Source organism: Phyllobates terribilis, unplaced genomic scaffold (genome assembly GCF_046119375.1).
Source record: "Phyllobates terribilis strain yellow unplaced genomic scaffold, ASM4611937v1 Scaffold_11__3_contigs__length_659146591, whole genome shotgun sequence".
Lineage (NCBI taxonomy): Eukaryota > Metazoa > Chordata > Amphibia > Anura > Dendrobatidae > Phyllobates > Phyllobates terribilis.
The window spans coordinates 529284455-529309111 of record NW_027362771.1 but is presented as its reverse complement, the minus strand read 5'-3'; the positions used below and the strand labels follow the sequence as shown (position 1 = coordinate 529309111).

General features: G+C 46.5%; 1 protein-coding gene across 3 annotated transcripts in view; it reads right to left on the bottom strand.

The window, feature by feature from the left end:
- LOC141166747 (zinc metalloproteinase-disintegrin-like VLAIP-B) overlaps positions 1 to 21504 on the bottom strand; it is a 59454-nt gene extending 37950 nt beyond the window's left edge. For all 3 annotated transcript variants that reach the window (XM_073653723.1, XM_073653725.1, XM_073653724.1), the window contains exons 1-2: positions 21362 to 21504; positions 2988 to 3070 (exon numbers count right to left, since the gene is read on the bottom strand). In XM_073653723.1, the coding sequence (XP_073509824.1) occupies positions 2988 to 3070; positions 21362 to 21413 (135 nt within the window). In that variant the 5' untranslated portion in view covers positions 21414 to 21504. The remainder of the gene's footprint in view (positions 1 to 2987; positions 3071 to 21361) is intronic.
- Positions 21505 to 24657: the final 3153 nt, after the last annotated feature.

The following is a 24657-nucleotide window of genomic DNA, read 5'->3' as shown; positions in this document are numbered from 1 at the left end:
TTAGGTGACGTGTGACTCTTTATGATTTTGGCTCATCATATTGCTGCACTCCCCAAATAAGACTGGAGTACAACACACTAGTGTTTACCGTGATGGCCAAAAAGTTCAATTTTAGTGTCATCTGAGTAGAAACATTTCTTCCATCTTTTTGGGTAGTCTGCTACATGGTGTTTGGACAACTCCAAAACTATTTTCTTATGGCTTTCTTTTCAGCACCACTTTAGTGTTTTTTTTTTTTATCTCAGTGCTGGAGTGGTGCTAGTAATGTAGGTACTCTGCCCTTAGTATTATACTTATCAGACGCTGTCTTCAGCTCTTCCCAGCGCCGCTCTGGTTCCTTGCCACCTTCTTGAGACCACAACTTCTGACTGACCGGAAGTCATAACTAACGGGCATAAGCTCTCAATGTAAGTCTGAGATCCTCGTTCTTGGTCTCATAGACTTAAATTGAATTGTGACTTCATGATCGGTCAGCAGACACTGGAGCGATCCGGCAGGTCACAACCTGCAGAAGATGACCGGAGCAGCGCCAATAAGAGATGAAGACGGCGGATGTAAGTAAAAGACTAGGGGCAGAGGACTTAGGGTGTTCATGCCCAAAAAGATCAGCAAAAAGACTAAAACTCCGATTTTTCAAGATGCTCCTGATTCATGCACGCCTCTTAACGAATCTGTAGCATCTGATGCCCATTTTAGTGGAGCTAGGAGAGACTGGCGTGAAGACACCAAAAGTTGCAAGATTTTGACACAACTCTGAGTTGCAACAAAATTTTATGTGTTTTCAAAGCTTTGGATGTAAAAGTTTTGATAAATCGGGGCCTCGGTGTGCACATACTCTTAGGGCTTTCATAGCTAAGGGAGTGAATATATAGTATATGAGCTCACAACTTTTTCAAAGTTTTTAGTTATTTAATTTTTAAATAAGATTTTTTTTCAGTCCATTGAAACAACTTGAACTATTTCATCAGATCCAACACATAAAATCTAAACTTAAAATCCATTTTTATTCCAGATTGTAATGCAACTAAACAGGAAAAACACCAAGAATACCATTGTACAGTACTGCAGATAGATAAATGTAGCAGGTGATGTGCCCTTTGTGACCACATAAGTTCTACTCCCATATGGCCCATGAAAGGGTGTATGTACAGGGGTAGCACTGCTGCAGCAAGGCATGTCCTCTGAAAGCCGGAGGAGTGTCAGCTCCAGTAAGGGGGGAAATAGGAGAGCAGGGCAGGCCAGGCAGGTGCTGGTAGTGGGGGACTCAATTATTAGGGGAACAGATAGGGCAATCTGTCACAAAGACAGGGATCGTCGAACAGTGTGCTGCCTACCTTGAGCTCGAGTCCGGCACATCGCTGATCGGGTTGACAGATTACTGGGAGGGGCTGGTGAGGACCCAGCGGTCATGGTGCACATAGGCACAAATGACAAAGTTAGAGGTAGGTGGAAGGTCCTTAAAGATGATTTTAAAGCAAGGACCTCCAAGGTGGTATTCTCTGAAATACTACCTGTACCACGTGCCACGCCAGAGAGGCAACTGGAGATTAGGGAGATAAATAAGTGGCTCAGGAACTGGTGTAGGAAGGAGGGGTTTGGGTTCCTGGAGAACTGGGCCAACTTCTCAGTTGGCAACAGACTCTACGCTAGGGACCGGCTGCATCTCAATGGGGAGGGTGCAGCTGTGCTGGGGGAGAAAATGGCTAGAAGGTTAGAGGAGTGTTTAAACTAGGGATTGAGGGGGAGGGTATTCATTTTATAGGTGGGGAAGATAGTGCAGATAGTGACCTGGGCACAAATAAAGAAATTGGGGGTGGGGTTAGAACAGTCAATATAGTAAGAAGGAATAGAGGTACAGAGAGATACATAAAATGCATGTACACTAATGCCAGAAGCCTCACCGACAAAATGGAGGAATTAGAATTAATTTTGTTGGAAAATAATTATGACATGGTGGGGATATCTGAGACATGGCTGGACGAGAGCCATGACTGGGCAGTTAATTTACAGGGCTATAGTCTGTTCAGAAATGACTGTACAAACAAGCAAGGGGGGGGGGGGGTTTATATGTAAAATCATCCTTAAAACCCATCTTGCGTGAGAATATATGTGAATCTAATGAAAATGTAGAGTCCCTGTGGGTGGAGATAAGTGGAGGGGGAAAAAATAATAAATTACTGATAGGTGTTTGTTATAAGTCTCCAAAAATAATGGAAGCAGCGGAGAATATCCTCATAAAGCAAATAGATGAAGCAGCGACTCAAGGAGAAGTCATTATTATGGGGGACTTCAACTACCCTGAAATACATTGGGGAACAGAAACCTGTAGTTCAAGCAAAGGTAATAGGTTTTTGACAACTTTGAGAGACAATTACCTTTCACAACTGGTTCAGGACCCAACAAGAAGGGGGGCACTGCTAGACCTAATATTAACCAACAGGCCAGACCGCATATCAAATATACGAGTTGGGGGTCACTTGGGTAATAGTGATCACAAAATAATAAGTTTATCCTTTAATAAGATGTGTAGATGAGGAGTTACAAGGACACTAAACTTCAGGAAGGCAAATTTCCAATGGTTGAGAGATGATCTTAGTGCCATAAACTGGGACGATATCATGAGACATAAAACTACACAAAGCAAATGGGAGACATTTATTAGCATCATGAACAGGACCTGTGCACAATATATACCCTATGGGAATAAACATGCTAGAAATAGGAGGAAACCACTATGGCTAAATAGAGCTGTAAGGGGCGCAATAAGTGACAAAAAAAAAGCTTTTAGAGAACTAAAGCAAGTAGGTAGTGATGAGGCATTAAATAAATACAGAAAAATAAATAAATTCTGTAAAAAACAAATCAAGGCAGCAAAGATTGAGACAGAGAGACTCATTGCCAGATAGATGATAGATAGATAGATGATAGTAGATAGATCTAATCTATATTCCCTGAAATATTTCCTGTAACACGTGAGAGTACTATACCTGGGTGTCTCTCTTGTGATGCGCATGTAGTTTCTGAGGGAAGACCACCTCATATTTCTGCCCCTCTGGTATTTCATTGAAGCCTGCAAGAAATGACCATGGAATTACTAATATCATAAGATCAGAATATAAATGGGTTTAATTGCTTTAGGTAACTGCTTCTTGTCAGTGCATAATTCTCATTTCAGCAAAGGGACAAAAAATCTTCAAGTTTCAGCAAATCAGTAAATGAAACGTTATCGTGGTATAACGGCAAGTTATGCAGCGCTCTTATCATTTCCAAGATCTCTGCTTGTTGACAGGAAATGTTTGTCAACCACAACTATGGTGTTAATGAATGAAAATAATATTCTTTACATCTGATGTTGGGACTTCATGGCGATAAAGTGTAGAGCCGCACAGCGATCGCAGTGTGGCATTGCGGATTTGCATCTATTGATCATCAATGTGGTCGCATTACAACTGGTGTCCGGCTGGGATTCGCAGGTCACAACTTTACTTACTTAGACTTAAATGGGTATTTCCATCTCCAAGATCTCAATATGTAGTAGGTGCAATAATAATACTATTAGCAAATACTTCCAATTAGAAATGTAGTATAGTTTTTCTGATTTGCTATGTCACTTTACTCATGTGCGGGACCTTAGGTATCCCTGGTTATAACCACTAGCAACTAGCTAACTCTCACTATATCAGTGATCATAACCATGGACACCTAAGGTCCTGTATTGCCCTGCACATGAGGAAAGAGACATAGTGAATCAGAAGAACTATACTACATTTCTAATTGTAGGTATTTGCTAATATTATTATTATCACACCTGCTACAGGGATAGGATCTTGGAGATGGGAATACCCCTTTAATGCAAGTTGTGAAACTTGTGTGTAGTCGTTTTTTTTTTCTTTGGGGGGTGTGGGGGAGGGAGGGAGGGAGAGAAATCACAGCATTACAAGTCACCTGACAGCCAGTCACTAACAATGACTGAAATATTTTGGACTGCGGGACTTGTCTGAGAATTGTTGCGTGGTGTATATTTTCTTTAAAAATCCATTTTCTCCATTTCACACTCTGCCGCATTTCCTGATTCCCGGCTCCTGCTACACACAAAAGCCCTTGACAAAGACCGCGTCGAATTGTTGGACCAGATCTGTTTTTGACTCCTTGCCGGATCAAAATAAATTAACACTAAAGTCTCATTTTCTTTTGTGGTGCTGAGGTTCCTTCCTCAACAAGTCTGGACCATGATTTCCTTCCTCGACCACACTATTTTTTAAAAGGACAGTGTGCCAGTCTTTCTCCTTCATCTAATGTATGCAAAATAAACACATGACTCCTACGACTTGGGTAAAATGGCCACAGCAGCCTTTTATTAAATATTTCACACAAAACCTGGGGTGTCACCCACAATGGCGACCTCACAATAATATAAACAATATAAATATAAAATAAAAAAGTACTATAAACACCTAATAGGTTTGGTCCAGAGGAAAACCCGATAACCTTATGAATCTCCCTGGAGGCACCGCACTAGTCCAGGGAGAGAGGTATTAATATCCCATAATTAATACCCTTAACCTTCGCAGGACCTACGCCCACTAATTACCATGGGCTTTATACAATAAGCCACTATTCCCCAATAATGCCTTCCCACTGAGGGACATGGCCAATTAACCAACCTCTGAACCAAACCTATCCCCCCACGCTGTGACAATTTTTATATCTATATGACGCGCCCCCTGGGCCGTGTGTGTGTGGGGATACCCGTAACCGGACCTCTTGTGGATGCTGGGGGTTGTAGTCTCCGTGGCGGCGATCCGGTCCGTGCCCAGGGCAGTCAAACCAAAGGGATAGTCTATATGTTGAATGTCCGACTACGCCACCCGTGGATTGCGGTCAGAGTGAACCGCCGCTGCAGGGCAGACCGCTGAGGCTGGTGTGGTGGGTGCAGCAGAGGATAGTATAACTCCCCATGGAAGGAGTATAGCCTCAGGGCAGCAAGTGTGGATGTTGGGGGTGATGGTGTGTGGGAGCAGCAATAACGACACAGAGTCCTGAAATGCAGTCCAGGGTATTTACTCACAGTTATTTATCCACGTTACTACAGCTGGTCATAACGTCCCACCTCGCACTGTGTTCACCAGGTGAGGGGCTCGGCCTACTCCCAGATAACTTTTGAGCGTTTCACAGGACCCCCTTTGTGTGTTCTTTCTCTGGCCTGTCATACCCCGCCAGTGACCTCGCTTCTGTCCGGCTGCCTCGGGCCTTCTCTGGTAAACCTTGGCGCCAGTTTCCCTGACCCTATGTGGTGCCTTCCTAGCGGGTGTAGCGAGGGGCTGCGCCACATAAAATGTCACAGCCTCCGGTTTCCAGCTGAGGGTAGTTCCCCGCCTCCACTAGTTTCGGGGACCGGTCTCCCCCTTTGGCCTGACCCTTCTACGCAGGTAGATTCGGGCGTGTGGTGGCGAATCGCCGGTCCACACCCCTGGGGTCCCTTCTTTCCTTGTTCCTGGAGCCTCCTCCGCTCCTCTTCCTTCCTTCTCCTTCCTCCAGGCTCCGGCCTCTCCCAGGCCTGCCTGCGGAGCAGAGCTCGGTCTGAGCCTCTGCTCCCTGTCCTCTCCTCTTACTGACTGACTTCACACTGAACTAAGATGGTGCCCACCTTTTATACCTCCCTCTAGGTGCACCCAGGAACTGCCCTCTCCCTCCTATGCACTACAGGGTCCCCCCTTCCTCGGTGTTCCCTCCCCCCACTCCAGACAGGGACAGGGACTGTCATGCTCTACTTGGAGCATATCGGTCACCCTGCCCCCCGGAAATGTGGTGTAATGCATGCAGGTGTCGGGGTCCTGATCCACACTCCATCCTTACCTGGAAGTGAGATATCGCACATCTGGTTGAGATGCAATACCTCTGTAGACACCGAACCCTCGGGGCGTTACATTCCCCCCTGGTAAACCACAGCACGTCCGCGGGCTGGAACAGACTAAAAGGCAGGGTACATTAGGACATGCAAAACTTTTATACAACTTCCCTTTATGGGAACCATTTTCTCTTTTCAACATTATATGTGCACTTTTAATATCACGGGAACTCTTTTATCAAACATCATGTAAAGCATCATATAAAGCATTTCGGTATATAAAACTTTTCATATAAAACGTTTTCAAGTGGACTCTCTTGTACTGGCCGCGGTGCAACTTGCGACCAGGTGTCCATTTTTCAATAAGGTGCAAACTTGTAAACAGGCCACCTCCAGCGGGTTTTTGTTCTGAGGTCAGTTGCTGTAGTACCTTATAAAACCAGTAGGGGGCACTTTAAGAATTGCAACTATTTACCAAGTTGACCGTTCCCAGTCCTCGGCCGGCTACAAAGAGTTGGCTGCTCCCAGTCCTCAGCCGGCTATTACTAACCCATCTCCGGGTAACTTTCAGCAAACAAACAGGCAACAGTCAGGCAACAGTCTCCAACCGGGGTGTACTTTTCTTCCTGTACCCTGACGGGCAACTATTTACAGTTCACTCACGTTTTCCTTTAATAGCGGCGTCCTCCTAGTGCACGCTTCTCCTCCTCGTAGTCCTCAGACCCGTCCGGGTTCTCTGGATAGTCGGGTTCATGGTAGTGCTGCTCTTCTTCTACCCTCTGGACATTGAGGGCGTACCACCCTTGCAATCCTCGATGTCAGGTGTATGTTACCCGATCTCCCGGGAACAGCTCCCGCTTCGGGTGACCCGCTGGCAGGTGACCCTCCACATCCCTCCTGTCAACATAGAGGTCTGTGGCTGTGGTGGGGTCCCGGATGAAGCCCCACCCTTTCTCTTGGTGGAATTTTACGACTTTCCCAGTGATTTTGGGACTGCGTGCAGCTTGGGGCTTTCGGCCGGTCCGCGTCTTCTCCTCTGCGCTCCGACCCTGCAGCTGCTCCCTCTTCTGGCGCCGCGCCCGCTCCTCCTTCTTTAGCTGCCTGATTTCACGCTGGCAGAACTCCCGCCTGCGAGCTGCGGCCGCCCGCGTCTCCTGCGAAAACCCCATTAGGTCCTCCCCGGTCTGGTCCCACTCGATCTGGACCTCTTCCTCCGGGAGCTGGGGGGTGGCGACTGGCTGTGGAACGGGCAGGAGCGGAGCAAGCGGGGCCTCGGCCTCTGCGGACAGGTTCTTCCGCTGATGAGGGTGAACTCATCCCTCTGGTAAGGGGACCGGCTCTCCATCGCGCCCGGCGAGCTGGCTGTACAGGTCGGTCCCTAGGGGTGGCAGTGTCGGGACCGAGGGCGCACGCTGCTGGAAGGCGCCTGGGGAGGTCAGGCCTTGCGACCGGGCCTGGAGCGGGCCGCTTCCGAAAGCACCCGGGGTCAGGGGGCACGGCCTGGGGTTTGATCCGGCGACGGTGCTCATGGCTTGGGGCCTGTGTGCTGGCGGCGGGAGCGGGGAAGGCACAGCGACTCCCGGGACGTCTGGCTCCGCGACGGGGTCCAGAGGCAGGTTGGTAGCATCAGGGCTGGTGGCAGGGGTGTCCCCCTTACCTGCTTCCAGGGCTGCGCTGCTCTCAGCTTCTGGCCTCCGCTCCTCGTCCTCAGGGGCTGGCTCGCTGGCTGCTGGGCCGCGATCCGCCGGGCCATCTCTTCCCTCCATTCCGCTACAGCTTCCCGCTGCGCCTGGAACATCCTCCGGTCCAGATCCTCCAGCGCAGTTCGAAGGAACTCCGGGTCTTCTCCAGGGAGCTGAGCCATCAGCTCCTTGAGGCTGTACGGGGCCGCGATGGCCTGCAGCAAGCCACCCGTCAGGGTGCTGGAGTCGGTGCTGCTCGCCATCTCCGGGTGTGGTCTGCCGAGACTGATCCAAACCACACCCTGCCCCCCGGTTTTCTTTTCCTTCCGCCCCTGTTGAGGGTGGTCCCGGGGCACGATGGGAGGTGGCTTCTTGTTGTCTTTTGGCGCGCACATTATGGCATCCGTTCTGCTGGGGCGGACGCCATATTCAATACAGTAAAACAGTCTTTTTTCAGGCACGCAGTACCCGGTGGTTGCGGGCACGAAATCCTGCCGACTACGCCAAAGTTGACGCACCTCGTGGGCCATGTGTGTGTGGGGATACCCGGAACCGGACCTCTTGTGGATGCTGGGGGTTGTAGTCTCCGTGGCGGCGATCCGGTCCGTGCCCAGGGCGGTCAAACTAAAGGGATAGTCTATATGTTGAATGTCCGACTACGCCACCCGTGGATTGCGGTCAGAGTGAACCGCCGCTGCAGGGCAGACCGCTGAGGCTGGTGTTGTGGGTGCAGCAGAGGATAGTATAACTCCCCACGGGAGGAGTATAGCCTCAGGGCAGCAAGTGTGGATGTTGGGGGTGATGGTGCGTGGGAGCAGCAGTAACGACACAGAGTCCTGAAATGCAGTCCAGGGTATTTACTCACAGTTCTTTATCCACGTTACTACAGCTGGTCATAACGTCCCACTGTGTTCACCAGGTGAGGGGCTCGGCCTACTCCCAGATAACTTTTAAGCATTTCACAGGACCCCCTATGTGTGTCCTTTCTCTGGCCTGTCATACCCCGCCAGTGACCTCGCTTTTGTCCGGCTGCCTCGGGCCTTCCCTGACCCTATGTGGTGCCTTCCTAGCGGGTGTAGCGAGGGGCTGCGCCACATAAAATGTCACAGCCTCCGGTTTCTAGCTGAGGGTAGTTCCTCGCCTCCACTAGTTTCGGGGACCGGCCTCCATCTTTGGCCTGACCCTTCTACGCAGGTAGATTTGGGCGTGCGGTGGCGACTCGCCGGTCCACACCCCTGGGGTCCCTTCTTTCCTTGTTCCTGGAGCCTCCTCCGCTCTTCTTCCTTCCTTCTCCTTCCTCCAGGCTCCGGCCTCTCCCAGGAGCAGAGCTCGGTCTGAGCCTCTGCTCCCTGTCCTCTCCTCTTACTGACTGACTTCACACTGAACTAAGATGGTGCCCGCCTTTTATACCTCCCTCTAGGTGCACCCAGGAACTGCCCTCTCCCTCCTATGCACTACAGGGTCCCCCCTTCCTCGGTGTTCCCTCCCCCCACTCCAGCCAGGGACAGGGACTGTCGTGCTCTACTTGGAGCATATCGGTCACCCTGCCCCCCGGAAATGTGGGGTAATGCATGCAGGTGTCGGGGTCCTGATCCACACTCCATCCTTACCTGGAAGTGAGATATCGCACATCTGGTTGAGATGCAATACCTCTGTAGCGGTCGAACCCTCGGGGCGCTACATATATATATATATATATATATATATATATATATATATATATACATATATATGTGTGTGTGTACCGGTGCATCGCACTAAATTACAATAACATCAAAAAGTTAATTTATTTAATTTCTTCAATACAAAAAGTGAAACTCCTATATTATATAGAGTCATTACAAACAGAGTGATCTATTTCAAGTGTTTATTTCTGTTAATGTTGATGATTATGGCTTACAGCCAATGAAAGCACAAAAGTCATCATCTCAGTAAATTAGAATACGTTATAACAACAGCTTGAAAAATGTTTTTAAAATCCAAAATGTTGGCCTACTGAAATGTATGTCCAGTAAATGCACTCAATACTTGGTCGGGGCTCCTTTTGCATCAATTACTGCATCAATGCGGCAATGTGGCATGGAGGCGATCAGCTTGTGGCACTGCTGAGGTGTTATGGAAGCCCAGGTTGCTTTGATAGCAGCCTTCAGCTCGTCTGCATTGTTGGGTCTGGTGTCTCTCATCTTCCTCTTGACAATACCCCATAGATTCTCTAAGGGGTTAAGGTCAGGCGAGTTTGCTGCTAATCAAGCACAGTGATACTGTTGTGTGTAAACCAGGTATTGGTACTTTTGGCAGTGTGGACAGGTGCCAAGTCCTGCTGGAGAATGAAATTTCCATCTCCAAAAAGCTTGTCGGCAGAGGGAAGCATGAAGTGCTCTAAAATGTCCTGGTAGACGGCTGCACTGTCTTTGGACTTGATAAAACACGGTGGACCTACACCAGCAGATGACATGGCTCCCCAAACCATCACTGATTGTGGAAACTTCACACTAGACCTCCAGCAGCTTGGATTGTGGCCTCTCCACTCTTCCTCCAGACTCTGGGACCTTGATTTGTAAATGAAAATTGGAACTCTGGGACCTTGTGGAATGTGCCAATGACTGCCTTCTGGACATCTGTCAAGTCAGCAGTCTTCCCCCTGATTGTGGAGCCTTCTGAAGCAGACTAAGGGACCTTTTTAAATGCTTAGGAAGCCTTTGCAGGTGTTTTTTTGTTAATTATTTTAATTTAATGAGATAATGACTTTTGTGTTTTCATTGGCTGTAAGCCATAATCATCAACATTAACAGAAAAAAAACACTCGAAATAGATCACTCTGTTTGTATTGACTCTATATAATATGAGTTTCACTTTTTGCATTGAAGAACTGAAATAAATTAACTTTTTGATCATATTCTAATTTAGTGAGATGCACCTGTGTGTATAAATATATAAATATAAATATATATATATATATATATATATATATATATATATATATATATATATTGTAAGGTGGCTAATGGTCTTGTAATTGATGGGAGGTATGTATCCCAGAGATGGCTGGTCTCTGGGATGTAATCCGGTGTATTTTCTCTAGTGCATGTAAGCACTAAGAGGATTAATTGATGCAGCTGGGAGCCGGGGTTACGGGTAGCTAGGAGAGATGGGCGTGTCCAGCAACTCACATACCTCACCTCTGGGTGTGGTTAACAGCCTATAAAATGGAGGCTGTTTGCTTGGCACATGGTCTGTGTTTGGAGGGAGAAGGCCTCCAGTGTGTTGTTTCCAGACTGAGCTGTGTGCTGTACGCTCACCAGCCTGTGTGACCACAGGTTCGGTGTACCAGAGATTTTGCACAAAGTACTGTTCTCCTTTGTTGTGCCTGTGACTCGCCCCCTGGGCCGTGGGCACTCGGATCTGGGCAATAGGGGAACGATGGGAGTAGTAGTGGCGACCCGGTTCCGTGGCTCAGGGTGGTCAGGCCAGTGGTAGTCCGTTATGTGCTGTTGATTATGTCCGACTACGCCACCCGTGGATTTGCGGTCATTAGGTACCGCCGCTGCAAGGCAGACCGCTGGGGCTGATGATGTGTGCAGCTGGGATGGTGTGACTCCCCACGGGAAGAGTGCGGCCCCAGGGCAGTGTAGTGGATGGTGGGAGTGATGGTGGTGAGAGTCCCAGTACCGGTAGTGCTGGAGGTGCGAAGGAGCACACAGACAATAGGTTGCAGTCCAGGGTCTTTACTGAAACAGGTAAACTGACCCATAAACAGTCCCAGCTAGGAGGGGACCTGGATGTCTGAGAGCAACGGGGAAATTGGCCCTGGTCAGGGTGAGGGTGTAGGCCTACCGTGCTTTCTGCGCTCCTTCTGGCTATCTCCTCCTGATAGGGTAACAGCCCACGTTTCCGAGCTTTCCGTGTATTCTCGCCTGTATGGCCTGCGACGTGGGTTCCTTTCTGCTCCCAGCCTTGTACGGCTTTACTGGTCCCTTCGGTTGTGGCAGGGCCTCCAGGCTTCTTAGGCCAAGGAATATACAGTCCCTTGCGGACTGGTTCTCTGCTGGGGGATGTGGAATCCTTCCAGCCTCAGACACCAAAGTCTGGTAAATTAAGTCTTTTCTCTGCCAAGACAGGCTCTCTTCGCCTCTTGTCTCTGGCTTGTGGCTCTCCTACTGCCACACTTCCTCTTAGGTGCAATCAACTTTCTGTCCCTGCTCTGGGACACCTCTCAGTGCTGAGGCAGGTCGTCCAGTTCTCTCTAACCCTGCCCCCAGCACCAGCTTTTATAGGGGCAGCCTGCTCCCCCTACTGGCCTGAGACAGGAGGCATTGCATGCTAATGTTCCCCTGACTAGAGAACCTCCCACTTGCTCTCAGACACAGCTTTAATACATTTGTGGCATCCAGGCCAGGGTGACACACCTGCACTAAAGGCTGTTTATTTTCACTTTTTACCTTTGCCAGTTTATGAAGTTAATAAACCGCTGTGGACATTTAAAGGAACCTACCTCCTGTTTGCCTCTCAATGCACCTGAGTGAGTGCCATTCCTACAATTGGTGTTAGACGTGTGGGCAGTGTTCCCAGCAGAGGTGTGTGACTGCTAGAGGAAGGACTGCATGTCCTGGGTCAAGTTTGTAGCAAGCCAGCAAGCATTGCCAGACAAGATGGAGGACCTGCTGAAACACTTGGTCAGCAGCAGCAGGAGACCAACAGGCTGTTGTTACAGCAGATCCAGCAGCACCAGGAGGAACAATGGCAGCAGATGCAGCTTCTGACAACCGCCATCCAGGGCAGGACGAGCGCCCCAACCCCAAGTCCGGCTTATGACTCCCACGTCCGGAAGGTGGTAAGACGGGCTTTGCAGAACATGACCCCAGTTAATGATGTTGAGGCCTTCCTGGCCGTGTTTGAAAGGGTCGCCGAGAGGGAAAAACTCCCACCAGACCAGTGGGCAGACGTACTGGCGCCATACTTGATGGGAGAGCCCCAGAAGGCGTACTATGACTTAACCTTGCAGGACGCCAAAGAGTATGGCAAGCTAAAGTCTGAGATCCTTGCACGCTTGGGGGTGACAATGACTATCAGGGTGCAGTGGGTTCACCACTGGGTGTATCACTGGGACAAACCACCTCGCTCCCAAATGTTTGACCTGTTGCACCTGGTCCAGAAGTGGTTGCAGCCAGAGTCCTCCACGCCTGCCCAGATGGTAGATCGGGTGGTGATGGACCAGTTTGTGCACTCTCTGCCGAGGCCCATACAGCCTTGGGTTGCCCAGGGTGATCCCCGGAATGCACATGAACTGATTGGACTGGTAGAGAGATACCAGGGGGTCGAAGGTTCTTTGGGAAGGCAGCCCACTCCATACTGGGGGTCCCAGCAGGGGGCGGAGGCCCAAAAAGGTGTGGGTGTCCAAGGTCCAAAGGGGCGGGGGAGGTGGTGCTCAAAGTGCCCACGAGTGATGTTGTTTGCTAGAGGTGCCACGGCCCAGGTCATATAGCTGCCCGTTGTCCCCTGACCCCTAAGCAGATGGACTGCAGCACAGGACGCCGTTGTTCTTATTATGCGTATCCGGCCTGCAGTGTGAACTGTCCACCCAGTGAGGGCCCACAAGCCTGTGAAAATGAACGGGCGGCAGGTAACAGCACTGCTAGACTCCAGGAGTCTGGTAACCCTTGTGAGGGCCACTCTTCCCCTTCAACTGATCCCGGGGAAAAAAGTCGGCGTACGGTGCATTCATGGCGATGCAAAGGACTATTTGATGGCTAGAGTGGACATTGAAACAGCCCACGGTACCGAGTCCCACGAGGTCGGCGTCGTTCAGGACTTGTTGCACCCTATCATTATAGGCAGAGACTTTTGTTTATTTTGGGATCTGTGGGGGAAGGGTTCAGGATTCGCTGGCGCGGTTGAGAAGCCAGGTAACCCTGAAGAGGTAACACCACACCCAGAGTCAGACGGGTTTAATTTTTGTGTTCTTTTGGGGGATGAGTAGGTAGTGCTCCCTGAGCCTGACATTCCAGAGTTAGGGGTGACCAGCAAAATTTTGGGTCTGCACATCATAGGGACCTAACTCTGAATGAAGCCTTTAATAATGTCATTGTTATAAATGGGGTTGCTCAGGAGCAGGGGGCAGACACAAGGTTTCCCCATTTTATAATGAGTGGGGAGTTATTGTACCACGTCATGAAAGTGAGGGAGGAGCGTGTGGAGCAGTTAATAGTGCCAGGCCCCTATAGATGGAAGGTGTTGGACATGGCCCATTAGCATATCTTGGGTGACATCTAGAAGTCGAAAAAACGCAGGAACGGATTATGCAAAGGTTCTACTGGCCTGGGTGTCACTTGGAAATACTAAAGTATTGCAGTTCCTGCCTACGTGTCAGCTAACCGCCCACACCTCTCACTTTCGAAGTCCCCTCGTGCCATTGCCCATTATTGAAGTGCCGTTCGAGAGAATTGCCATGGACTTGGTCGATCCCCTGGTTAAATCTGCTCGTGGGCATCAATATATCTTGGTCATCCTGGACTATGCCACACGTTATCCCGAAGCAATTCCCCTGAGAAACTCATCCGCAAAGAGTATAGCCCGCAAATTGGTTCATGCTTTCTCCCGGACAGGTTTACCAAAGGAGATCCTGACCAACCAGGGAACACCTTTTATGAGTAAGGTGATGAGGGAGTTAAGCAAGGTCCTGCAAATCTCCCAACTGAGAACTTCAGTGTACTATCCTCAGTCACATGGCCTGGTGTAGAGGTTTAATAAAACGTTGAGGAGTATGCTGAGGAAGGCCATAGAAAAGTATGGTAGAGACTGGGACTGTCTCCTACCATATCTGTTGTTCTCCATCCGAGAGGTTCCACAGTCATCTACGGGGTTCTCGCCATTCAAACTGCTCTATGGCCGACATCCGCGAGGTCTCCTGGATACAGTCAAGGAAACCTGGGAAGCCGAGGTCACACCCCACAGAAGCGTCATCGAGCATGTCGCTCTGATGCAGGAGAGGATTGTACAGGTGATGCCCATCGTAAAGGAACATCTCCTCCAGGCACAAGAAGCTAAGGCCAGGGTATACAACCGGGCAGCCAGGGTGAGGCAATTCAATCCGGGAGACCGAGTCCTCTTACTAATACCTACAGTGGAGAGTAAGTTCTTGGTCAAATGGCAAGGGCTGTATGAGGTGGTGGAAAAAGTTGATGAGGTGAACTACAAGATTCAGCAACAGGGAAGACGTAAGCCATACCAGATATACCACGTCAACCTTATCAAGCCGTGGCAAGACAGAGAGGCTGTGGAAGCTCCACGCTTGCTGGGCAAGCCAGAAGGTGACGTTGGAGGAGTCGCAATAGCGGCAATGCTCACAAAGGCCCAAAAGCAGCAGTGTCAAGAGTTGCTACTTCTCGGAATTCTCGGAATTGCCGGGCTGCACAAGGGTCATAGAACACGACGTTCTGACCGAACCACATGTGCAGGTGAATGTGAAGCCCTATCGGATACCTGAGGCCTGATGAGAGGTGATCTCCAAAGAGGTGGCTCGTATGCTTAAACTTGATGACAATGAAGAATCTTAGAGCGGTTGGTAGAGCCCAATTGTCTTGGTCCCAAAGCCCGATGGTGAATGGAGATTCTGCAACGACTATCGGAAGTTGAATAAATTCTCCAAGTTCGATGCATATCCCTTGCCACGTGTCGATGAGCTGATCGAGCGACTTGGGCCAGCAAGGTACATAACCACCTTGGATTTAACGAAGGGTGACTGGCAGATCCCTATGGCACAGAGAGTCAAGGAGAAGACAGCGTTTTCTACACTAGATGGATGCTTCCAGTATGTCTGAATGCCGTTTGGACTGCAGGGGGCCCATGCCACCTTCCAGAGACCTATGGATCGAATCCTGGCACCCCATAAGAAATAAGCTTCAGCATACCTGGACGATATTGTTATATTCATCCCAGACTGGGAGAGTCATCTGGAAAAGGTCCAGGTGGTGTTTGATGCACTAAGGAAGGCGGGGTTTTCGATAAACCCGAAGAAATGTGCCATGGGTAAAAAAGTGGCCAGATACCCCGGTTATGTGGATGGTAGAGGCGAGATCAAACCCCAAATCAGTAAAGTTGAGGCAATCCAAACCTGGCTAAGACCCCTGTCAAAAAAACAGGTTAGAGCCTTTCTGGGGATCGTGGGATACTACAGGTGGTTCATCCCAAACTTCGCCATGATGGCCACACCCCTGGCTGACCTTCTTAAGGGGACAAAATCAGCCATGGTCAAGTGGACTGCAGAGGCGGAGACGGCCTTTCAAGAGATGAAAGTGGCTCTGTGTAGGCAACCAGTCCTTGTTGCCCCTGACTTCAAGAAAGAGTTTATACTCTAGACAGATGCCTCAGATGTCGGTTTGGGAGCAGTCCTTTCCCAGGAGATATACGGGGAGGAGCACCCTGTCCTCTACTTGAGTAGGAAGCTGTCCTCCTGCGAGAGAAATTATGCGGTAATAGAGAAGGAGTGCTTGGCTATAAAGTGGGCAGTGGACACGTTGCGGTACTATCTGCTAGGTCGAAAATTTAGATTGGTATCCGACCATGCCCCACTCAGATGGATGAGGGAAACAAAGGGGAAAAATGCCAGGGTCAAAAGCTAGTTTTTAGCCCTACAGGATTTCAACTTCCATGTAGAACATAGAGCAGAGAAGCTACATGCTACTGCTGATGCCCTCTCCAGAATCCAGTGTCTAGTGGTAGAAGGTGCCAAGCCCCACGGCTTTATGCAGAGAAGGGAGGTATGTAAGGTGGCTAATGGTCTTGTAATCGATGGGAGGTATGTATCCCAGAGATGGCTGGTCTCTGGGATGTAACCCGGTGTATTTTCTCTAGTACACGCATGCACTAAGAGGATTAATTGGTGCAGCTGGGAGCCGGGGTACGGGTTGCTAGGAGAGATTGGCGGGTCCAGCAACCTGCATAGCTGTGTGCTGTACGCTCACCAGCCTGTGTGACCACAGATTCGGTGTACCAGAGACTTTGTACAAAGTACTGTTCTCTTTATAGGGGCACACCACAAAACTAAGCACATCCATTATGCCCCACCTTCAACAAGCGGCCAAAGTATTAATAAACTCTATAATCAAGTACAGACCTGTGAATTTGGGGACCAGTTTAGAAAAAGGAACATTTTAGTAGATAGTACCTTTATCACCAAGAAGGATCAGAGGTTGGTTTCCTATCAGCAATAATCTTCAGTTTTGAGGTGTTGAATATGACACTACACTATATTAGGCTGATTTGTATAATTTTCCACTGCTAAGATGTTATCGTTTTGATAGGAGGAACTGAAACAAGGTGGAAACCACAGCTGCAGAGGAATGGAGAGGTTCTAATGGATTCTTAGTATCAGTTGTTCTATGTATAAATTCTGGTTCATCTTGCCTAAAAAATTGCATAAATTATGACGGAAATGTACTCTAGTCCCCGACTGGAATACATTTTTACACTGGTTGATTGCAGTTGAAAGATTTATTGAGAGGTGCAAATTTATTGAGAGATGCATCTTACTCCATTGAACCCTTCATTAATGCTAGTGTGTAAAACACCAGAGCTGACAAATCAAGGCAGATTCGGACTGAAGCACCGGGGAACTGGTGAATTCTCTGGTGGGCCCCTTACCCAGCAGTGACCTCCCATACACAGCATGCTATTTTCAACACATATTGAGCAACACTCCAGCAGCTCAGAGTCAGCATTAGGGAGACAGACCAACTGGGCGATTGCCCATCCCAAGATAGGCCAACACGTACTGGGAACTGAAGGTCATAGACAGAGTGCAAAAGTGTCAGTAGGCAGCACTACAGCATATTGTTATTGGAAGCTTCCTATCTTTACTTTAGCAGTTGCAATATTTGCTGCTGGTGCTACTATAAGAAAAACTCACTGTTCTATCCTAAACAACCCCTTGCAGCTCCTCTTCACGCAGGAACTGCTTTCTTCCCTGTGTACCACTGCAACAGCTGCCAGTTCTGAGAGGAATGGGGATGATATCTGCAGTAAGTCCGGAGTCACACAAGCGATGATTCTCCAGTGCAAGAGAATTGTATAGATAATGTAAATGACACGCAACTCAAACTCTGTCAGCGTTTGAGCCGAGTGTCAGTTTACTATGATCTGATTCTCTCGCATGAGAGAATCATATCACAGGTACGGAAAAGATGGAGAACTTAATTTCTCCATCTTCTCCATTGTTTGTGTCCGTATGAATCGGACTGTACTCAGATGACATCCAATTGCAGTCCGATGTTTTACACGCACCCATAGATTTGAATGCGTGCGCATGGTCCGATTTGGGGAGCTACTTGAAGCATGCTGCTTCCCGACATTTGACGTAATAGTTTGTGAAATGTTGGGTTCCTGTGTATGGAGCGGGCTCATGAGCTGAGCCTGCACCATTACAGAGAGATACTGGCTGTGTTACATTGCTAGCATCTTCCTGTAACAGCAGCAGCCAGAGCTTGCTCTGATTGCTGATATTTAATTATTTATATAGCCCTGTTAATCACTGATAGCGGTATTTAAACAGTGAAATTGCCGATGTGCGCATGCACCACCTCCAATGGCCCCCACTTCGATTAAATCTCAGAAGAGCGATGGATTGTCATGTCAGTCATAAGGGACTTTAGAAAGCCCCCTGCTGCCATCTATGTCCTTCTGTGAAGCCCAGCCTATGGGTGGACTTCATAGGAGAGCGTCATTTTACTATATACTGCAGTTGTATTGCAGTATATAGAGCAAGTATTCAAAAATAAAGTGAAAAATAGGAAAAAAAAAGTATAATCAACCTGTAATACTATATAAGCATATTTATTATTGTCACCTCTGACTTATCAAAATCTAAAATTAATTAGCCCGCAAAATAAACTCCGTAGAGAAAAATAATCAAAATGGCAGAATTGTGATTTTTTTAGTCGCCTCTCCTCCCTAAAAATATGCAATAAAAAGTGATCAAAACGTTGTACATACCCCAAAATGTTATCAATAAAAAGATAAGTTTGCCACGCAATAAGTGCACCCCATACAGCTCCATTGATGGAAACATAAAACAATTACTGTTTTAAGAAATTGACAGTAAATACAAATATTTTTCATTTTTTTAAGTTTCCATTTTTTTTTCACCACGTATTTAAAAAAAAAAAAATCGATACATGTTTAATATCAAAAGACTGACTGTCACTTCCAAAACAGAAAACTGGTGTGTTCTGCTTATTCAGAACATGAAATATAAGAAATTTGAATAGTATTAGTGCTCTAGAGAATAGAAATAATTGAGAAATCTTAGTGCATAAATTAGCGCTAAGATTTCTGAATTATTTCTATTATCTCGAGAAGTATTGCTAATCAAGTTTCTTATATTTCAAATTTGCATACTTAGCGTTACAGAGTGCTACTTTACTTGTTAGTCATGTTTGATATCACCTGAATCACACTGACCTGTATAATCATACTGATAGGTAATTTTTCCTGCAGAATAAACACCCCCCCCCCCCAAAAAAAAATAAAAAAATTGCGGAATCACAATTATTTAGCCATTTTAGTGCATTTGGAATTTCTTATTTTGCATCAGATTGTATTGTAAAGTGAATGGTGTCATTCAAAACGACATATCTTTCCTAAAAAAAAATTGCTGTTGTACGTCTATGTCGGTGGAGAAATCAAAAAGTTATGGCTCTTGGAAGAAGAAATGAAAAAAAAATGGAAGCACAAAAAATAAAAATCGCCCAGTAGTGAATCGGTTAAAACAATTCTTTACATTCTACAGGTAGAAACATCTCCGTAGAGTACTATGCAGACTACCCTTAAAAAGTAACCGTCATTTTGATTATTATTTCACAAATCAATAGAAAACATGAATATAAGAAACTTTGTAAAATATTTTATCAGAGAAACCTACTTCTTTCTCCTCCTGGACTGATCTTTCACTCTCATTTCATGGGTAAAATCAGTATTTAGTGAAGACAGATTTTACCATTACTGAGATAGAAGATGACAGTTGGTTCTTTTAAAATTCTATGGAGATGGGAGGAGCTAGAGGAAGATACAGACATTCTGCTGCAAGTTCAGACCCTATAATTAAACTGTACTAACTGTCTTCTCATATCTCAGTAATGTAACATTCTGTATTCACTGCAGACAGATTTTACCCTTGAATTGAGAATTGTGACAATGAATTATCAGTCCAGGAGGAGAAAGAAGCAAATTTCTCTGATAAGATATACCACATAGTTTCTTGTTTTCATGTGCACTATTGATTTATGGAGAAAATTAAACACAATGAAGGTTACTTTTTAAGCCTAAACATGTTGGATTATCAGTGACCAGTTAAGCTTTACTCACCCACTCCAGGTCCAGCACTGCTTCTTCGCCACTGCTCCAGAGGTTACGTCACATCTACAATGCATGTGACCGCTCCCAGCTAGTCAACGGCTCAGCAGTGATACCCATCTATGTTGTACATATGGTTGCACATATAGGAAAAGTTTTTAGTGTATACCTTAGGAATAAGTGAGATAACTAGTGATGAGACAGTACTCATACTCCAAACCCCAGTGGTGAAGACTATTCTTACCTTTTCAATGAAAAAAAGCGAATGGCCATTTCCGTAGCACTGAGATTTTTCCAATATGTCAGTGAGGTTTAAAGTTATGAAATTAAAAGCACTATTATTAAAGTGACTATCCAAGAAATTCTGAGCAACAATGTAAATTGCACAGGGGTACAAGCAGTAATATTACTGGTCCCCTAATATTGGGCAACGGGACCATGACCCCCTTCCCTCTTAGACTACAGAGTCTGGTTACAACTTCAAGAATTGCTTCCTCTACATTAACACCTGTGGATATCCCTGGAAATGTAGGATCTTGTTGCAGGATTTCTCGGAGCAAGGGGCTCCTTCCCTATCCCTCACGCTAGGGGGCACCCTAGTCTATCCCTGTCCCCCGGAAGGTGGAGATGCCAGGGGTCTTGCTATGTTCCTGTCTTACCCTTATCTGTTCCCTCCCCCACCCAGGAAGGTGTAAGGCCAAAGTGTATAGGATTACACTAACCAGACACACAAGGGAAGACAGACAGGGGTAAATGAAAACTGCAATCATACAAAATACACTCACCAAACAACAGAGTGGAACACATGGGAGGGTAAGGTAGGTGAAACCAAACAGGAGAGGATGTACAAGCAAACAAACTCCAAGCAGAGATCTCCAGAACAACTCTCCAACTGCCAACTCCAAACTCTGACAGTACAACTCCTCCAACTCCAAACCAGGCAGTAAGAACAATCACTGGCAATTCCCAAATACCAGTAGCAAGCATATATACTATAGGGGAGTGTCCAACACAGAACAGCTGAGGCAATCTATGATGGAGAGCTCTAGGAGATCAACTGAACTGATTGACCCTAGCAATGCCAGAAGAAAGAAAACCGGCACTGTTTAGTATGATGGTGAAGCAGTTCTAACCAGTGCAGGAGTTTGCGTAAGCAGACGTTGCGATCTTCTGGTCCCTCTCTGTCGCGGTATCACCGTGACAGCACCAGTGGAAAACCTGAACATAATGCAAATTGTTACTTAGCTTTATTAAGAGAATAAAACTCAAACACAGTCACTCCTAGAAATAGACCGAAACTAGTAGTCTTGATGGTATTGTGAGGAAGAGGAAGGTGCCTGAGCACTCACTTCTATAATCACAAAACCAGAAGAATAGAAACTTCCTGTTCCCAAAATACATTTTTTTCACAAAAATCAAAACTGGACACCAAGTGGACAAATCTTATCAACCCTATCAGGACACTTGTATTGTTGTAAGGACTTACCTTGACTCTGACTGATCAGCAGCACAAGGACGGCCAGTGCCGCTCCCAACATTGTTTCTATGCTGTTGGGTCTCGCGTCTAAAAGGAACTATGGCAGAGGAAGTGTGTGCAAGTCTTTAAATTCTACATGTGCAAGAGGATTTCTCAATAACGCTGTGTCTAGTGAGAACGTGTTAAACTTACTTCCCAAATACCATATTAGGAGTGTTGTCAATTTTGATTGTTATCTCCTTTGCGCCTATAAATAGTCATTTTTGGGATATTTATCTACGGGGGTGTGTATGATATAACCGCAAATATCCTTATTTCTATAGACTTAAAAAGAAATATAGTTGCATTCGATATATTTAAACTTTTAAACTTTGGCCAACGCCATTTCACTTGACAACATGCTTCTTCAAGGGTTTTTTTTTTTGCGAACCGTAAATTGAACCTTAAAATGTTCGAATTTGCGTGAAACTGTGAATTTCAGGAAATTCGAAATGATCCAATCATCTCTACTCCTGGGACAAAAGTTGGTGTGATTTCTGTAAACCCCACCCAAAAGTGGGTCTTTTGGGGTGGATCTGGCGGGCTTGGATATACCAAGAGGGGCTGAGATTGAACGTCCCCAAAAATGTTGACAACATGGCCCCCACCTATTATGTGCTGTCTACAATGCTGGTTTTTCTTGTGGCAAAAATGTAGGCACCAGTGCCAGGGTGCAGTTGCTACCACTACATCCCCTATAGCTACAATCATCAACACATGAGCACACACTGCCAATGCATTGTTTTACATGGCAATATGTCTGGTACATGCATGTTACAGCATACTGCTGGTGATATATCATAGTTCACACACTACATATCTGGGGGTCATAAGATACTCAAGGAAATACTTGTGGTCAGAATCATTCCCCTTGTAAGCAGAAGCGCTCTATACAGCAGAGCGATAATAATAATTCTCACTATTGCTCGTTGATTTGTTATTGTAATTCAGAAAAATATTACAATTTGAGAACTGTAATTCAGGCATCTAATTAATTGGGGTGCTCTGCAATACCAGACACAGCCATGGACATAAGTGGCGCTGTTTCTTATTCCGGTCAACACGACAAATACTTGGGATATGAATCATCTTTGTAAAAAATCTACAAAACTCCTAATTTCCGTAACAGGTTTAATCTGGCACAAAGTTGGGCAAGAAGTTTTGTACTTGTTACATTTCATGAGAAGAATGATGACACTTCCTTTTTTTTGATGCACAGTATAAAACTAAGACACAGTCACACATCAAATCAAAGAAATAATAGGAAATATTATTGCAGCATAGAATAATTAAAATAAGATGCTTGACTACCCAAGACTCGTAATTGCCCAAGTCGGTTTAGACTACCCTCTAGTGCCAACCTCCAACTTTCTCCCTAGCCTCCCTTACTTTGAGCTGGGTATTACGTTTATGAAGCTTCCCATGGCCGGGTGTCCATAGTCGGGCCCCGGTCCTGCTTGGCCCTTATTCACATTGAGGTCATTTCTGACACATGGTAAGCTTGTAATACTAGCGCTTAGGACCGTCCCAACTGGGTGCCCCTTGACTGGGTGCCCCTTGACGCTGGTGTGATGGCTTTTGCGCATTATGTGATCAAAACCGGTGTTTATTAAGTATCCTATCTTACTTATATGCACTATTGCTTTGTATTTACTTACAGCAGGGAATATGTTCATTTTGTTTCTATTTAGGTCTCAACTAAGTCACATGTTAAAAAAAATCCTACTTAGGATAATTATAGAAATATTTCAAAATCAGAGACAATTTCTGTGAGAGTCACAAGTTATTGATGAGTGCATTGATCATATAGAAAGATCTGCTGTCCAGAAAAAGTTTGTCGAAGCCATTAGATATTAATGAATATAACTTCAATATGGGTATAGGTTGATGTGGTAAGATTGGACCTTTTAATCTTTTTTTATTTATTGTTTTTGTATTTTCTTGTAACAATATGTGGCATTTTACTTCTTTTTAAGAACCTGTTTGATAAAATTAACAAACACCAAAGGGAAAAAACAACTTTACACAAGACTTTAAATAGAATACTAAAATAATCCAGTGTTCATTATAGATGAGTGGTCTGGAACTCCCCCTAAAACAAATGTCTAGATTACACCTTATAAAAACAGTCTGAATGTGTAGTCTGGAGCCCCTTACCACAGCAATTTGGAAGTGTTATCTAGAGCTCCCCTTTAACAGCAGTCTGGTTGTGTTATCTAGATCCCCCCTATAACAGCAGTCTCGATGTGTAGTCTGGAGCCCCCTATAACAGCAATCTGGATGTGTAGTATGGAGTCCCCCTATAACAGCAGTCTAGATGTACAGTCTGGAAACCCCTATAACACCAGTCTGGATGTGTACTGTGGAGCCCCCCTATAACAGAAATCTAGATGTGTAGTGTGGAGTCCCCCTATAACAGCAGTCTGGATGTGCAGTCTGGAGACCCCTATAACACCAGTCTGGATGTGTAGTGTGGAGCCCCCTATATCAGCAGTCTGGATGTGTATTCTGGAGCCCCCTATATCAGCAGTCTGGATGTGCAGTCTGGAGCCCCCTATGACACCAGTCTAGATGTACAGATTGGAGCCCCTTTTAACAGCAGTCTAGATGTGTAGTCTGCAGCCCCCTATAACAGCAGTCTGGATATATAATCTGGAGCCCCCTATAACAGCAGTCTGGATGTGTAGTCTGGAGATCCCTATAACAGCAGTCTGGATGTATAGTCTGGAGCCCCCTATAACAGCAGTCTGGATGTATAGTCTGGAGCCCCCTATAACAGCAGTCTGGATGTATAGTCTGGAGCCCCCTATAACAGCAGTCTAGATGTACAGTCTGGAAACCCCTATAACACCAGTCTGGATGTGTACTGTGGAGCCCCCCTATAACAGAAATCTAGATGTGTAGTGTGGAGTCCCCCTATAACAGCAGTCTGGATGTGCAGTCTGGAGACCCCTATAACACCAGTCTGGATGTGTAGTGTGAAGCCCCCTATATCAGCAGCCTGGATGTGTATTCTGGAGCCCCCTATATCAGCAGTCTGGATGTGCAGTCTGGAGCCCCCTATGACACCAGTCTAGATGTACAGATTGGAGCCCCTTTTAACAGCAGTCTAGATGTGTAGTCTGCAGCCCCCTATAACAGCAGTCTGGATATATAATCTGGAGCCCCCTATAACAGCAGTCTGGATGTGTAGTCTGGAGATCCCTATAACAGCAGTCTGGATGTATAGTCTGGAGCCCCCTATAACAGCAGTCTGGATGTATAGT